The sequence below is a fragment of the Magallana gigas genome, chromosome 4 (genome assembly GCF_963853765.1).
Source record: "Magallana gigas chromosome 4, xbMagGiga1.1, whole genome shotgun sequence".
Lineage (NCBI taxonomy): Eukaryota > Metazoa > Mollusca > Bivalvia > Ostreida > Ostreidae > Magallana > Magallana gigas.
In genome coordinates, this window is record NC_088856.1 from 7,867,891 (window position 1) to 7,885,335 (window position 17,445).

A 17,445-nucleotide genomic window follows, 5' to 3' on the forward strand; every position below is an offset into this window, starting at 1 on the left:
AATTCACACAATTGAGCACATCCGGTAACAAAATGCCGATAGAAAATTTAGAAGAAGAAGGACTTGAGAAAAACCCTAACTTTGAACACGCTCAATGGAAATTTCTTTTAGAAACTGACAAATACAAAAATGACGTTGAAATTAAAAAGAAGCTTTTGGCCGCTGTGGAGGCAAACTGTAAGTAGAACAATGAAACAAGTGAGTAGTACCCCGTTCAAAACTCATGTGTCATTGTTCAGCAATTACATTATTGCGTATTCGTTAGATCTTTCTTCAAATATTTCAGTGTACATTTTGATTTTGAATTAAGAATTTTAAACGTTGTGATGTCGTTTATACTGATAGACGAGATTTTGCAACACAGATTGTTCGTGATTGATCATTTTTGAAGCAGCAAAGCTATATACCGTATTTTCCCGACGACTCGTCGATGCGGACGACTCGTCGAATTGCTCATTTTTAGCCAAAATTTTAACAAAATCCTACGATACGTCGTTTCAGACCATACGTCGATCTTATCACTTCAAAATGGCGTATAAAACTGCAGTAACATTATCAGTGTATGATGCCACGATGTCCCCAATATTGCTACCAATTATTATTAATGATTAACATTCAAACAATTACACTTTATACTTATGCATCATATTTTCAAATACCGGCAACATCTACAAAGTCGCTTGCATTTTAAACAATTCCCAATATCGCGTGTTATGCAAAACCAGACTTACTTTGTCAGAAATATTTTATTCCCATGCATTAAAATAATTATCCACTCTGACTATCGCCAGTGTATTTGCCATTACGTAACCAGCCACCTGTTGACTCGGCACGTGGTCAATGTTTGTTTAACAATTTCCGGTGTCATAGGCATGCACCTGTCTCGTGTCGGACTTCAAAGGGGGATCTCAAGTGCAGAAAGCTTAGCAATTACTATGATTCAATGAAACTTGTTTACTTTGTATCCAGTAATGCAGTTACATGCTTTTGTTTTACATTATACACTGTTAGAAATAGATCGATCATTTGTACGACTTGATAATGACGATATACGACATACATACATTTCCTAAATAATCAATGAATTGGACAACAATTAATCAATGAACTATAATTACTCTTAAAACGGTACTCTTTATATACACATGGAGTGAAATTTCCGTAAAAATCTCAACCTTAGGGCAAGATTATTAACACAACCGGTGTCAGCCTATTGTATAAACAGTAGTATTGATAATTGCCGATTACGTATTTTAAGATTGAATTTGACCATAAAATATTTCTGATTTATACTTTCCACTAACAACTCTTTACTAATAAAATAATTAAATTTAAAAAACACCCCTTGACCTACTGCAATATTTTCTTCCATTTAAATTTGGTTTCAATTTTACTGCGCAATGTTATCTTCCTACTAGTGATACATAGACGATGTGTTTATACATTGACGATGTGTTTATAAAAACAGAACGGTAAAACTTTTAATTGATTAAAGACAATGTACCATTTTTTAATAACTGTTATTATTATGTATTTTGGTGTTAACAGATTCATGAGTGAAAATGATAATTATTAAAGATGAACAGTGAATTCAACAACGTAATTTTCAATCACACAGCCAACTCAAGATGATTAAAACCAAGATTTTTAATGCTATTTTTAACAATTTTCTGACCTCGAGCCTACGACAAGTCGAACAAGACGATAAGTCGGGTGCTCTGCTTCAGAGAAAAAAAATACCGACTAATCGTCGGATAAATACGGTACATGTATATATAGTCCTTAAAATCTGACATTTTCGTGGCTTTATTAACGATTCAGATATTTTACTTGCCAGGAAAACGTCCAAACTGGCGCTATTACGAAAAATGGAAAGCGGCATTGGACATTTTCAGCTCAGTTTTAATAAAATATATCTTAAAACTTACCAATATATTGCTAAAAATAAAATTCTACTCCATATTTTGATAATCATACTGGTGCACATTTGTTGTAAACCTTTCAAAATTGCATGAATTCAAAACAAATTTTGTCAGTTCAGTAAGATGTGTTCAACAGTCTGTTTATCGTTGCTTTTTTAAATAGTTGTGTGTTTGACATTTGATCAGACTTGCAAATTAAAATGCCACCTTTAGTTGGAAGCGACAAATTTCAAGGATTCGTAATGGTGCCAGTTCGACATTTTCCTGGTATGTAAAATATCAAAATTGCTTAAAAAAGCCAGGAAAATGGACTAGTCTGTCCCATGACATTTATGCAGCATATTTGGGTGAATTTTAATAAATTAATGATTTGAAATTAGATATCCATAAATTTTAAATTATTGAAAGTTTCACTAGATAACTTTCATAATGTCTGTGTTAAACCATATTCATTATAGTTAATTCTTTTTTTAAAGGTATGGCTCCATTTTATGAAGAACTTTGTAAAGATTTAAAATGGAAATGTGATGAAAATCTACTAAAGAAAATGAAAGCAGCTAATGAGGCAGAATTGAAGAAGCTTGATGTCTCCATAGAAGATGCAGAAAAAAATCTAGGAGAGACCGAAGTTAGGGAATTCATGCTAAAAAAGGCGGAATATCTGTGCAAGATTGGAGACAAGGTAAATAAATATTAATACAATTTAGCTGATAGATATCATGAAATAGACAGCATAATACATATGTTTTCTCCATAATACTCCAGTTTATCTTCTTTATTACCATTATGTCTTGAGAAGGAGGCTTGAAAAGTACTTTAGACAGTAATTGAAATTTATACAGCACTCTCATATCAATGATATCATTTGAAATTCCTAGGTACAGAGTTTCGAAACTTTTGGAGACGATTTGCAATTCTTAAATATAAAGTTCATTCCTCTTTGATTTCTTTTTGATGTTGGTTTTAATCATATGTCTTACATTGTTGAAAATAGGTATATCAACGAGTATTTGAGTACTCGATTATCGCTTAGTCACACCGATCATTGACTAAAATTTTCTCAGTTGATTACTCATTTCTCCAGGCAAATTTGACATCACTAGTTGTACAGTAAATTAAAAAAATGCACCTATTCACACAACTTTAATATAAATGATTTATTACAGAAGTTATGTAAACATTCTCTAAGACACAAAGAAAAAGACAAAAATGTTTCTGACAGTAGTGCAATACTGTATTTATTGACTTGTGAAATGAGTGAGAGAGTAAGAAATGATCACTATGATTCTTTGTACAGGAGGCCTCATTGACCCAGTTTAGGAAGACCCAGGAGAAGACGGTGACCCTGGGGTACAGACTGGACCTGGTGTTTCACCTGATCAGGATGGGACTGTATTACATGGACCATGACCTCATCACCAGGAACCTGGAGAAGGCACAAAGGTACACTCACTCAGTGCTCCCTTCTTTAAGATTAAAACTGGCACAATATCTAAAATGTAAAAGTGAAAAGATAGATAAACTGTTTTGACAGTTTATGTTTGTCTGGACTAGTATGATTAGGAACAATAGGAAAATATAAGAATTTCATGAACCAGCACATTTCTGAATATATTACAAGAAGGCGGAGCACAAATTATACTGATAAATTTCTAGTCTATTTGATACAAGAGCAGTGTATGAAGAATTTACAATGATTAAGCTTGTACTAGAATGAATGTTGAAAATTAAATATTGAGCATATTGATAATCATTGGAAGCATAAATGTATTTAAGATGCAAATTAAATTAATGATAAAAATTATGCATGTATTTTATTAAAATCTTAAGAGTTCTTTTTTTAAATTTCAGTCTGATTGATGAGGGTGGAGACTGGGATCGCAGGAACCGCCTAAAGGTCTACCGTGGTGTCTACTGTATGTCCATCCGAGACTTTAAGCAGGCTGCGACCTTGTTTCTGGACACTGTGGCGACCTTCACCTCGTATGAACTGATGGACTATCAGACGTTTGTTACTTACACAGTGATATGCAGCATGATTGCTTTAGAAAGACCTGAACTCAGGGAAAAGGTAATGTTACCACATCTTCTGTGTGGTCATGTTATGAAGTTTCTTATTTATTAAAAAAAATCTTCCATTGTATAAAAGGATTTTTATTTTTAATTTAGTTGTTTGATTCATTTTCTTTACAAGGTACCCGTACTTATATTATACAATTTAATAAGAATTTCCGGTACTGTAATGAGTTAAGTTTATTTTTACACTGAAATGTTATTGATAGGATTTTAAGCTTTATGATTTCTGAAATATTTTAACATTAAATGGCAAGTAGTACACATGTACGCATTTTATCCTTATAAATTAAATTGTCAGTTGAATAGTCTTTTTATTTTTGGCAGGTTGTGAAAGGCTCAGAAATTCTAGAGGTGCTTCACAGTCTACCCAAAATCCGATCCTTCCTGTTTGCTCTCTATGACTGCCATTACTCTGATTTCTTCAGATACTTAGGTGAGAGTAACAGGAAACATCAAGTGTATAATCTGTATCTTGTTTTTCAATTGCTAGTATTTAGCAGTCGGAAAATAGAAATAAAGAACAGAATCAGATTTAGTAGAGTTATGGCCATTAGACCTTAGTTAAAGTTGTGAATTATAAAACAGTTACATCCATTGACACAGTTTTATTGGTATTCTGACAATAAAACATCATGTAAAGACTAATATTGGTGTATAATAATTTCCATTTATTCTGTGGTTTACAGCACATGTGGAGGTCATGTTGTAAACACTAATTGATCACACTTATTCAACATTTTCTTTTTGGTTTACAGCCCAGGTGGAGGACATGCTAAAGTTTGACCGTTTCCTGTCCCCCCACTACCGTTACTTCACCCGTGAGATGAGGATCATCGCCTACACTCAGCTACTCGAGTCCTACAGGAGTCTCACACTGGACTACATGGCCAACTCATTTGGGGTCACCAATGAGTTCATTGACCAGTGAGTACTTAATAAGTGTATTATCCCGAGTAACCTCATAAGGAATAGGAAATGATTTCATTACAATAAAGTTAAAGCAAAATTTTACTGATTTTTTTTTCAATCATGTTTATGATATATTATTTTGAAATTTGCTATGTACTGTACTCATGATTTGTTTCATCAATTTTAAAGAAATTTAACTGAAAAGGAGTGAACATTTGATATTTTAAAAGGAATTATGGGTAATAGAAAATTTCATGCCAAAAAATGTAATTAATTGGCTATGATTTTATAGTTGTTCATGTACATGTATTTTATTATATTCTTTTGACAAGAAAATGTCCAGGCGTTTTGTGTAACTTCTCTCTTTCGATGTTTGCATACCTTAATTCAGAACAAGTCTGGTTATTAATAAATATCCATCATTTTCCAGTCGAGTGAGTTGTTATAAAATTGTGATAAAAACCTTTTTTCTGTAGGGAGCTGGCTAGATTTATAGCAGCAGGGAGACTTCATTGTAAGATAGACAAAGTCAAAGGCATCGTAGAAACCAATAGACCAGACAACAAAAATTGGCAATATCAGGTAGGGATCTTGTCACAAGTTTACATATTATTACATTCTACATTGCATTCTGTAAAAAATCTACCTAGAGACTTCTTATTTTAAACATCAAAGATTTGTTGAGAGCATTTGGAAATCAACAGGTTGAATTAATAACTTTGAAATGCAGATTGATTAAAAATTTTATATTCCAGTAATACTGGTAATTTCCCATGTACAGGATGACTTGTTCACGTATGTAGGCAGTCTTTCTCCTTCATTCATAGCTAATTAATACATTTCATTTGCAGGCCACAATCAAGCAAGGAGACATCTTACTAAACCGAGTCCAGAAGCTGAGTAGAGTGATCAACATATAGATCTGTTATCCAGGGATGTCGGGGGGAAGTCGTGATACTGTGCCCGATCTGGTCTGTGTCAGGGACCGTAACTCTGTGACTCTGTCAGTGCTTGTTTCATTATTACCTGTTCATGCTGTTGTCATTTCTGTCCCTACAGTGGACAGTGGGAGTAAATGCTTCATAAAGATTTAATGAAAAATACAAAATAAAAATATCAAATTATTTGTATGTTTTTATTTTGTACTTACAGATCCACCTCAGTTTAATATGTTTACAAGTAAAGCATTGTAAGCTTTAATTTTTTTATTTAAATAGCATTCAGATTTAATGATCAAAGGATAGGTAGCATTTGAAAAAGTGAAATGGAATACTGTTATGTCATTTTATGTCAGTGAACTTTAAACTAAAAATGGTCTTCTGTTAACAGTTTGTCTAGCATTCATTTTGTTTATCTCAAAGTTTTTTTTTTCATTTTGGACTTATTCTCTAGGGGCATTCATAAAAGCTGACATCTCAATGTGACAATTTGTAATACCTGTATTACCATGAAAGCTATTTTATATTGTTTATAATCTAAATTGTACAAAACCTGACATGATGCTAAAGGAGGGAAGCAAAATGTATTAGGAAACATGCATGTTTACAAATATAAAATGCATCAGATAGATGGACGGTTGGGAAGAAAAATTGATTAGTTCATGTAGTCATGAGCCTGCTCCTTTGAAAATAGTTATTCTTTCACAAAATTTTCTGAATTAAAAGAATTGATGGTTGATTATCAGTCAGATATTTTTAACCGGGTTTTCCAACGGAAAAATCCGGTTATTAAAATGGTGAAAATGGCGGACGGGCGAGGGCTGCCAAAAGGGTACCCTCATTGTACGGATAACTCCTCCTACAGTTTTCAAGATAGGAAGTTGTACTTTTGCAGATCAATTATACATATACCAGATGTGTGCATATTGCTAGGATTTTGATTTCTGATAATTTATGAAAAAAATACCAGCTTTTGAACTTAGTCATTTTTTGACAAAATATTGAATATAGGGTACCCTTATTGTACGGATAACTCCTCCTACAGTTTTCAAGATAAGAAAGTGTTCTTTTGCAGATCACTTGTACATATATTAGAGGTGTGCATATTACTAGGATTTTGATTTCTGATAATTTATGAAAAAAATACCAGCTTTTGAACTTAGTCATTTTTTGACAAAATATTGAATATAGGGTACCCATATTGTACGGATAACTCCTCCTACAGTTTTCAAGATAGGAAGTTGTTCTTTTGCAGATCACTTGAACATATATCAGAGGTGTGCATATTGCTAGGATTTTGATTTCTGGTATATTATGAAAAAAATACCAGATTTGAACTTAGTCATTTTTTGACAAATTATTGAATATAGGGTACCCTCATTGTACGGATAACTCCTCCTACAGTTTTCAAGATAGGAAGTTGTTCTTTTGAGATCAATTGTAAATATATCAGAGGTGTGCATATTGCTAGGATTTTGATTTCTGATATATTATGAAAAATATCAGCTTTTGAACTTAGTCATTTTTTGACAAATTATTGAATGTAGGGTACCCTCATTGTACGGATAACTCCTCCTACAGTTTTCAAGATAGGAAGTTGTTCTTTTGAAGATCAATTGTAAATATATCAGAGGTGTGCATATTGCTAGGATTTTGATTTCTGGTATATTATGAAAAAAATACCAGCTTTTGAACTTAGTCATTTTTTGACAAAATATTGAATATAGGGTACCCATATTGTACGGATAACTCCTCCTACAGTTTTCAAGATAGGAGGTTGTTCTTTTGAAGATCAATTGTAAATATATCAGAGGTGTGCATATTGCTAGGATCGAAAAAAAATACCAATTTTTGAATTTAGTCATTTTTTGGCAAAATATTGCATATAGGGTACTCCATTTCACTGGATACGGTTGGTAGTGTTTATCAATTCAGGGTTGACATGAATTATGGATACAGTTCAAATAAAAGAAAACCCTGTTTGCTGTCACATTGACAGCTTTTCTCTTGTTTAGTAGATGTGCTAGTACATAGTTTCGTTTTTGAAATTTTATTTCATTTTACAATTAACAGTTTGAAAATCAATTACTTAAAAAATAAAATATTTATGATAAATTAAATTAGGCGCGAAACGCCTCAGCGCGAAAGGTCTTGGGAGGCGAATGGTCTCGGCGCAAATCGTCAATAGGAGCGAAACGTCCCGTTACCATTTTAATCATATTGCAACAAACCATGAATGTCTTTTATACATTCATCCCAAACAATTTTTTCCCATTTCAATGAAAAAAAGAATCAGATAAATTAATAGATAAGAGCTTTGATGATCAGCTTATTAAGCTTGTAAAATCACACTACCTACGCGTTTAGTACAGTGTATGAGTCGCCGTTTTAATAATTTTGTTTAGGTATTTTCTGATATAAAAAAGTATTTGATATTAATTATTCAAATTGTTGATATCAAAAAATAATTCTTGATGTCAAAAAATATTCATTTTTTTATATTAAAAAATATATTTTTGATATCATCATTTTTTGATATCACAAATTCGAATTTTTGATATCACAAAATAGATGAATGCTCCCTGTGATGCAACTTTTGTATTTCGCAAGAAATTGTGTTTCAAACCTGTAGGTGCCTGTTAAGAATAATACAGTATGTGTAATTTTAAACCTGATTTCATTTTGGCAAGTTCGTCCACGTATACTAGCTATGATTAGCTCCGTTTTGAGCACTATAACCAGGATGTGCGCATGCGTGAACCAACTTTCCATCGGGATCGGTAAACGATTGGGAGGAAATTCGAAAGCTATTTGGAGGAACTTCGAACTGATATATGTGCAATTTTGAGACTATCCTAAAAAAAGTTATGGCGTCGCATAATATAAAGGAAATATACTGGCGTACAACTAGCGCTTTCAATACATAAGACTAGAATTATCAAAAAAAAAATTCTTACATTGAATTAATTTTTAAATAAAAAACATCAAGTATAAACTTTAAAATGCAAATCGGGCTCTGTAGTTCACCAATTTATATTTGGGTTGAGCGAGTATTCATTAAATATGTGAAATTTATTCGCTATTTTATTTGAATTACTGATATCAGAAAATATAATTCTTGATATCAAAAATCAGTTTGAATTTCTGATATCAAAAAATCATTTTCTGATATCAAAAAATCAAATTTCTGACGTCAAAAATTCGAATTGATATAAAAAATCTCATTTTTTTCTGATATCAGAAAATACCTCAAACATATTAAAACGGCGCCCTATAACAGTGTGTCTACAGTTCGTTACAGATCTATCAACTAAATAAACCGTATAGATATGTTGCGCCATCTTGAAAGGTTTACAATTGAATAGAATAAACTTTCATACTAATATCGATTTATTATCTTTATTATGCCTTATGGTTAGATAGGTAAAGTTACTGTCAGCTACTAGTAACTGGCTACGATTAGCATGCCTTCCTTCAAAGAATGAGAAGAATTTAGAAGTTTTTCGAGCTAATTTATCGGGGGTTTTTTTAAAGAAAAGATTGTATGTAAACAAAAATTTTCTATCAAATGTTGATATATAGGGACATCTTTGGCAAACTTTTTGGAGATGACAATATATTGACAAGAATTCTGCATTCATTAATCTCATAATTTCTTAATTATTGTAATTATATCAAAACGTAACCTTAACAGATTATCTTTTACATTTACAACCCAAGGATCATTGTTTACCACTGGACCAATGGATTATTAGTCTGTTTGGGTACGAGCCGGTTTGGGTAGGACTTCACTTAATTCCTACTTAGTCTATACGTCCCTGATATGAATAAACAGTAATTTATATATTTTTTTAATGAGCCAAGAATTTTAATTAATAAATATCAATTCATTAATTTAATTTGTCGTGTTTAGAACTGGTTTCGTGATTAATATTCCACGATGTGGGTCAATTTTTGCACTAGGGTCTTTATTCAACACCTTTGGTCTCAATATTCAACGTTGAAAAAATAGCTTTCGGGCAATTTTCAACCTGAATCAAACCGGAAATAAAGGTACGAAAGTTTCTATATATATTTATTCACCACACTAATAACTATGGCACGCCAAATTCACAAAAATGAGCTAAACATAGTTTCACAGTCGATAAACTAGGTTTATCAGCTGTTAACTATAGTTTACGGATCCTAAACTATAGTTTACATCTGTGAAACTATATTTCACGAATGTAAACTATAGTTTACGAATGATAATCATAGTTTATCTATCTGTAAAAACGTAAACAGTAGATTTTGCTGATAAATATAGATTCACATTTGTTAATTATAATTTACAATCGTAAACTATAGTTAAGAGCTGTTAATTATAGTTTCACAAATCGTGAAAGTACATTTATCAGACAAATTCACAAAAATGAGCTAAACATTGTTTCAATGTCGATAAACCTTAAACTTGGTTTATCGACTATTAACTATAGTTTACAGTGTACGGATCGAAAACTATAGTTAACGACGTTAATCTATATTTCACGTCTGCAAACTATAGTTAACGCGATAATCTATGTTTCACATTAATTTGTTAACTATAGTTAACACTGAAAACAATCATTTGCGATTGTTAAACATAGTTTATCTGATAAATATAGTTTCACCATTGTGAAATTATGATTAACAACTCTAAAATATAGTTCACGAATGCAAATAAATATAGTTTCACAATCGTGAAACTATATTTATCAACTCTAAACTATAGTTTACGAATGTAAACTATAGTTTACATATATGTATGTGAATCTATATTTATCAGCAAAATCTATTGTTAACGTGTATTCCAGACAGAAAAACAGAGATTTGCATTTTGTTTACGTTGTGAAATATAGATTAACGTCGGTAACTATAGTTTAGGATCCGTAAACTATAGTTAACAGCCGATAAACCTAGTTTATCGACTGTGGAACTATATATTTTTGGCTAATTTACGTGAATTTGGCTTGCTTTAGATTTGTATACCGTAGTTTACCGATCATAAAACCCTATTTATCAGATAAACTATGTTTAACAACCGCAAATGATTGTTTTCAGTGTTAACTATAGTTTACAGGTGTGAAACATAGATTTTCGCGTTAACAATATATAGTTTACAGATTGTTAACAGTCGATAAACCTAGTTTATCGACTGTGAAACTATGTTTAGCTCATTTTTGTGAATTTGGCGTGCCATAAATAACACGCTAAGCTGAAAAATTTAAAACTTTCGGGTTGTACGTAGGGATTTGGAACCGTTTTTTATTTTTTTGTTTGTCTGTTTGTTGTTGTTTTTTTTTTTTTTTTTTTTTTTTTGCTTTCTTAAAATATAGTAATACACTGGATCTTTCATAGTAGAGAAACTATACATGTATGGTTATGGTGTTCCGGTGTATCGCTTCGAGATCTTCGCCTTCGCAACTTCGCACTTTCGCCTTCGCATCTTCTTAATTCGCACTTTCGCTCCTTCGCGCTTTAGCCTTCGCATCTTCGCACTCTCGCATCTTCGCCCAAAAGGCGAAGGTCGAAGTGGCCCCATTGGCACACCATAACTATGTGAAAACGAAAGTTAACTTGAGAAGATCAAATAATGGCTACTCCTGTACTAAAAGACTGTGAATTAAATTGTCCAATTTGTTTGGAGAAGTTCAACATTCCTAAAAAGTTGCCTTGTTTACATATATTTTGCGAGCCCTGTATCCAAAGTTATGTTCAAACGTCAGAAACCAAAGGACATGAAGAAAGTACAAATTTCTTCCGGTGCCCCTTGTGTCGTTTCAAGGTAGAGTGGTCAACCCTGTCAGCTAGTGAATGGACTCAGTCTAAGCTACAAACTGATCACATGATTTTGTCTCTTCTTGAACGTGAAACAAAGGACTCAACAGCCAAACAAATATATTGTGAACCGTGCAAGTTTGCCAACGAAAAGAATGTAGCCGTTTATCACTGCAGAGATTGTAAAGAGAGTTTTTGCGAACAGTGTTTGAACTATTTACACAAGCGTAAGAAAGACAATAATTTGCACACTGTGACAGATATAACGCCCGATACAGATCTGAAACCCCTTGAGATGGATGAAACGTGTCCTGTACATTCTGACAAACTTCTGGAAGTTTTTTGTTTTGATCATAGAAAGCTTTGTTGTAGTATCTGTTTTGCGACTGACCACAGGAAATGCGACGAAGTGTCCTCTCTGGATGAAATTGCAAATGAGAAAATAGAGACCTTTGATATAGATGAATTTTTAAACAAACTGTCTGAAGTTGAACAAAGTACACAATCAGCTGTAGACAAAACAAAGGAAAATCTCAGTCGGATCAATGGTGACAAAGAATCAATGCTCCAGTCCATTGCAGACATCATATCCAGTACAAAGTCCCATTTGGATACTCTACACGAAGAACTTAAGCTGGCAATAGAAAAGACGTTTTCAGACGCTGAAAACTGTCAACAGTTCGATATAGAATGCTTAATTGCCTTTCAGAAAACGTTAGTCCATGACAAAAGCATTACTGAAGCAATTAAAGAACATGGCAGTAGAAAACAAAAGTTTGTCACCTTGGAGAAAACAAAAGATGCACTTAAAAAACACTTTGAAAGGCTTTGTCTGGCATTTAACTTTTCTGATTCCAAAAAACATGTTTTAGATATCGAAGATGGATTAAAAGATGTACAAATGCTTTCAACTTTAGCTGCAATCAGGGGAAAACATTATGACAGATATCAAGAACAAATTATGTCCGTTAGGCTGTATTGGTGACCAAGTTACATTTCAAGGATCCTTTCCCGTGAGTGTCGTCTCTAAATTCCCGCAGTTCAGTGGACCATTCTGTCATGCAAAAACACTGTCAAAGTGGATACTTATACTTTCAAAAAAGGAAGGTATGTTAAGTATGTTTTTAAGGTGCCTCTCCGCAGATTGTACTGACAGTTCATATGAAATATCAGCGGAATTCCGCCTTGTGAATGAAGCTGACAGGAAAAAGGACATAATTAAGAAATATTTCAATCAACGATTCTGGTATGATAGGTCAGAAAAGGGCTGCTCGTCAATTATAAATTGGCGAATTCTGGAAAAAGATTACATCTCCAATGATATGATGAAAATACAAGTCAAAGTATGGTGAACAAGTGTATGTACTTACAATTTCACATCGACAAATTTTTATGATTAGTTGCCCCGTGAAGTCAAATTCAAGGGTATTCAACCAATCATAACGTTGCTCATTGCGCTAGATTGACATTATTATTTTTTTACTTATTGAAGGGAAGTGTGTTCATGGATCGGTGAGACTTAATATAGCATTGAATGATTTATTTTTGACGTCGTCGTGTCAATAACTGCCGTCAGGTGAGCAGACAAATTGAATAACGCGCGTTAGCGCGTTAGGCCTAACAAAAAAATTGTGTGTTTCGGGTAACCCGACCTAACCTACAAAAATGGCCCGATCCTACCATTTTTAGACAGTGTTTTAAAAATTTCCTCAGGCCGATTTTGCATGGCGGTACCGCCATGCATTGAAGATTCCCCGCCATGCATCACACAGTGCCGCCATGCTTCGCGCTATACATGTTATTTTCAAAGCAAAATTCTTTTTCCAATTATTACACATCTTAACTGTAATTAGTAGATATAAAGTTGTCCTTTCTCCGCTCAAACTTCAGAAAAACACTTGCACCCGCAGTGAGCGCAGTTAATTCCGACATCAATCTCAGCAAGGGGGCACACGTGGTTTACGGTTTAAGGACTTAGCTTATGATTAATATATATTAAAACTGAGTTTATTAATTGGTGATTAATGCATAAATAGAGACGTGATTACTTCTTGTTTTAATATAATGTGCTTTTTTCTACATCTCCGCCATTATCGAATGTTGTGGATTTTCTAAGATCTAAAAATAGCACAATGTTCACTCGATGGTATTAGCTTGGATTCGATATGCTTAAACTCTTTATTTGCCGCAAGGATATTGGAAACTTGAAAAAATTTACATAATAAAGAAAAAAAATTACAGTTATTTGCAGAAATGCACGGAAGCGATGTCACATGACTAGAAACATCGTATATTCTATTGTATGCCTATGAAAATGATTGACTGTGTACATACATGTAAACGGGGAAGGGGACTGGTGTCAAGATATCACAGAAACTTTCATATGAACCCCCAATTTAAACAAGAAATATTAACTGCCCAGAATAAGTTGAATCATGTTTGCTGTAATTGTATGGACTTGTTCTGCCTATTTCTTGTTCAACACCCCCCTAAAAATCTCTTCTATATGTAGAAGAAGGAGTGGGACAGAAGCTAATGTTGAACTGCCATGTGAATCTATATTTCTTGTGTTTTGTGAAAACTTGTGAGGACCAAACTCTTAAAAAACTGATTTTGAAAAAAAAAATGTTATTAGTTTTGCCAGAAAAAAAAAGAAAAATTGTATATTAAATATACACAGATATTAAAATATAATTATGAATTGAAATGATACTTGTTGATGTAGATTTCATGAAAATGCATCAGTTATAGTACATATCATGTAGTACGTTTCATCAAATGGTTATATTATTACACACAGTGATTTCGCCGGCTTAGGCGCTTTAATGCCGCACCGCGCACTTACTCTGACAAACTTTCCCCCATGCTTCAAAAATTTTCTGGGGAAAACACTGTTAAATAGATGTCTGATTTTATCCGATTGTGAATTTTATCTTATTTTCAATAAAAAATACATTTTTAAATATGAAACAAACAAACATTCTTAGGATTCATACAAAAAAAATATGATAAAATAAAAAAAAATCCCTACCTACCTAACCTAATTTTTTCATCAGTGTTACCCTAAACACACAATTTTTTTTGTTAGGCCTTATGATAATTTGTCTGCTCACCTGGCGGCAGATATTGACACGACGACGTCAAAAATAAATCATTTAATGCTTATATTTACATTCCCTTACTGAAGAAATCAATTGTTTACTTAAATAGATCGATATAAAGTGCAGATCACGGAGGGAGTAAATTAGTAACAGCAAGAACAGCTGATTTGTAAAACCGGTTTAAATTGGTTATCACAGAGACTGTTGAGATGAGATCGACGAGCATGAAAATATAATCCATGAAATATAACTACATGTACTGAAATGTTGCTTTTAACAATAAAGTGAACTGTTTTGTTGAATAATTATAAAACATGGTGTTTTGACAACATTTATGAAATGCATTTTTAACCGAAAACATAGAAATCACTGTTTGAGAACTACTTATGTAAATTACTTGTAAATTCATACGCAGTGAATAGGTGTTGCATTTAAACATCACGGAATTTAATGGAAAAACACAGTAGAATGTAAATATTTTTGTTGTGCTTATACTTTACCCGAAACGTCACGAAGAATATATAAAAAATTGCTTAATTAAATCATATACATGTATGCTAGGTTTCACTTTCCGAGTAGATTTAAATGTATACCAATAGTATACTTCAATATCTGTTCAATTAAAAACATACCACACATCACGTGCCTTTTTTCTGTTTTGTTATTGAGACATATTATCCTTCTGTAAATATATTCAGTAGCAAGTTCTCTGACTGTATTCTGTATTCTTTCAATATTAAAGCTGATAAAAATATTACTATACATAAAGAAATTTACATTTGATTAATATCCATCTTTTCTCCAATTAACGATGAAGTCATTGTATATGGTAAAGCCTTGAATTGATTCTAAATTATCTTTTTTGTTTCATCGATAGGGGACTATTGAGAGAGAGAGGGAGAGAGAGAGAGAGAGAGAGATATTGATGAACATGCAAACAAAAACACAGCAGCAAATTTAAAATGATTTAAGAACATCGCTCTAAAATGACATGCACGTAGAGTAATAAAATGAAAGTGTTTAATTCATGGTATAGTTAAGGTAATACCAGTTTCACGTGATTCACGGAACATGCATTTATTTTATCATTTAATTTGTAAACATATAAATATCAAAATATCAGTAAGTTACTCATGCGAAAATCTTGAAAAAAAAGGGGGGGGGGTGGCCGGATCCTCACCCCTCGAAAATTCGTTAATTACACTTTACTTAACATCTGCACTTGGACACAGGACTAAACCGTGCTGAACTTCACTGTGTGATTTTACAAGAAGATGAAATTAGATCTATTGCTTTCTTGACTAAATTTAAAAAATCAAAGAGTAGATGGTTACGATTGATGAAAAAAAAACCCTGGAACTTAAACCCGGAGTAAACTTTCCTTTAACTACTTTAATTAACATCAGGCGCGTAGCTAGGCGTACGCAAGTACGCAAGTGCTTCCACGTCATTTTCAAAAAAAAAGAAATTAATTAAAAAAATAATAATAATGCTGGATAATGAAAACTTTCTTTTAGGAATAAAAATTAAACTAAATCGCTGTTTTCTCAGAATTTGCTGAGAAATAGCACAGACGACTTGCCTTTCTCTTTCAGTAAATGACAAAAATAATAAATTGCTCTTCTGATATATTCTATTATTATTTGCATGCAATTCTATAGCCTGAGTGATAGGTTGACAATAATTATGAATAGATTATCGAGATAGAAATAACGGAGTCTTAGAGTTTAAATATTTAATTATCTTTTGTATTACATGTGTATTTTTGTAGACAAAAATGTTATAGACCATTACGAGAGAAAGCACAAGACTTCTTAGATATAAATTAAATTAATCTCATTATAAATAAGGCACTACTTTTTATTTATCGTTATTTTATGATGATGTTGAAGTAAGCATTTTACACATTGAAAACTGGGGTAATTTTGACGAAACTCCTTTTTCTGGTGCTCAAAATAAAGTGCTTGAAATGCTGAAAAACTTGCATGCTTGTGGGGGTCCCCACCAGGGCTTCGCTCCCACTGGAGCTGGGAGGGGGTGGGGCTCAAGGAGGCCCCCAAACCCCTTGCCTTAATTTGCTTCCACAATAAGGAAGCCCTAGCTACGCCCCTGAACATGGAATGGTTTTTCAACCATTTAATGGTTAATGGATCATATAAATAACATCGAGGTTTGCTAAAAAAAGATATGCCTAATAATTTCTATATGGATGACTGATAATTTTTAGCAGTGGTTGTGTTATATACAAATCCATGTTCATTTACAGTTTTAGGATACTCCGACATCCAAAAATACCGGTAAACAAGAGGGCTATCTAAGCACCATAACCTTTAGATGGACATGTCAGGGAGTCCCATGCATGTTTGCATTTTAACCTTCGTTTGGAGTCTAAACTCTTCTGACTTTTACACCGACTTTTGTTATTTGCTGTTTGCAAACATCAATCATTAAGGGGGAAAGAAGAATCAGATGATTCTCGGATTATTTATACCCTGGTATAAGGAGCCAAATATTGTAAACTTTTGGTGCAAAAAGACCTGTGGGCCTGTACTTGTCAAACATTTATAATATTCACAGTTTCATACATGTAAGGTACACAACATGCTTGCAGTTTATTGCTACAAGCATACAATGCGTAGGAAATCAAAGTTTCAAGAGGGAAATAAAATGTAAAGAAGACGGGGAATAAGATAGCGCCCATTC

The 17,445-nt window shown here is 32.9% G+C and overlaps 1 protein-coding gene across 1 annotated transcript; it reads left to right on the top strand.

The window, feature by feature from the left end:
• On the top strand, positions 1–6,033 carry LOC105332983 (26S proteasome non-ATPase regulatory subunit 6). The gene is made up of 8 exons (XM_011435751.4): positions 1–177; positions 2,399–2,604; positions 3,220–3,365; positions 3,774–3,993; positions 4,323–4,431; positions 4,754–4,922; positions 5,384–5,489; positions 5,759–6,033. Exons 1-8 carry the CDS (start codon positions 33–35, stop codon positions 5,825–5,827), a joined length of 1,170 nt encoding a protein of 389 aa, XP_011434053.1. The 5' UTR covers positions 1–32; the 3' UTR covers positions 5,828–6,033.
• Positions 6,034–17,445: the final 11,412 nt, after the last annotated feature.

Coding starts and splice junctions, on each gene's coding strand:
- LOC105332983 (XM_011435751.4), top strand. CDS start 33: ATGCCGATAGAAAATTTAGAAGAAGAAGGACTTGAGAAAAACCCTAAC. Junction 178..2,398: donor GGCCGCTGTGGAGGCAAACT/GTAAGTAGAACA, acceptor CTTTTTTTAAAG/GTATGGCTCCATTTTATGAA. Junction 2,605..3,219: donor TGTGCAAGATTGGAGACAAG/GTAAATAAATAT, acceptor TTCTTTGTACAG/GAGGCCTCATTGACCCAGTT.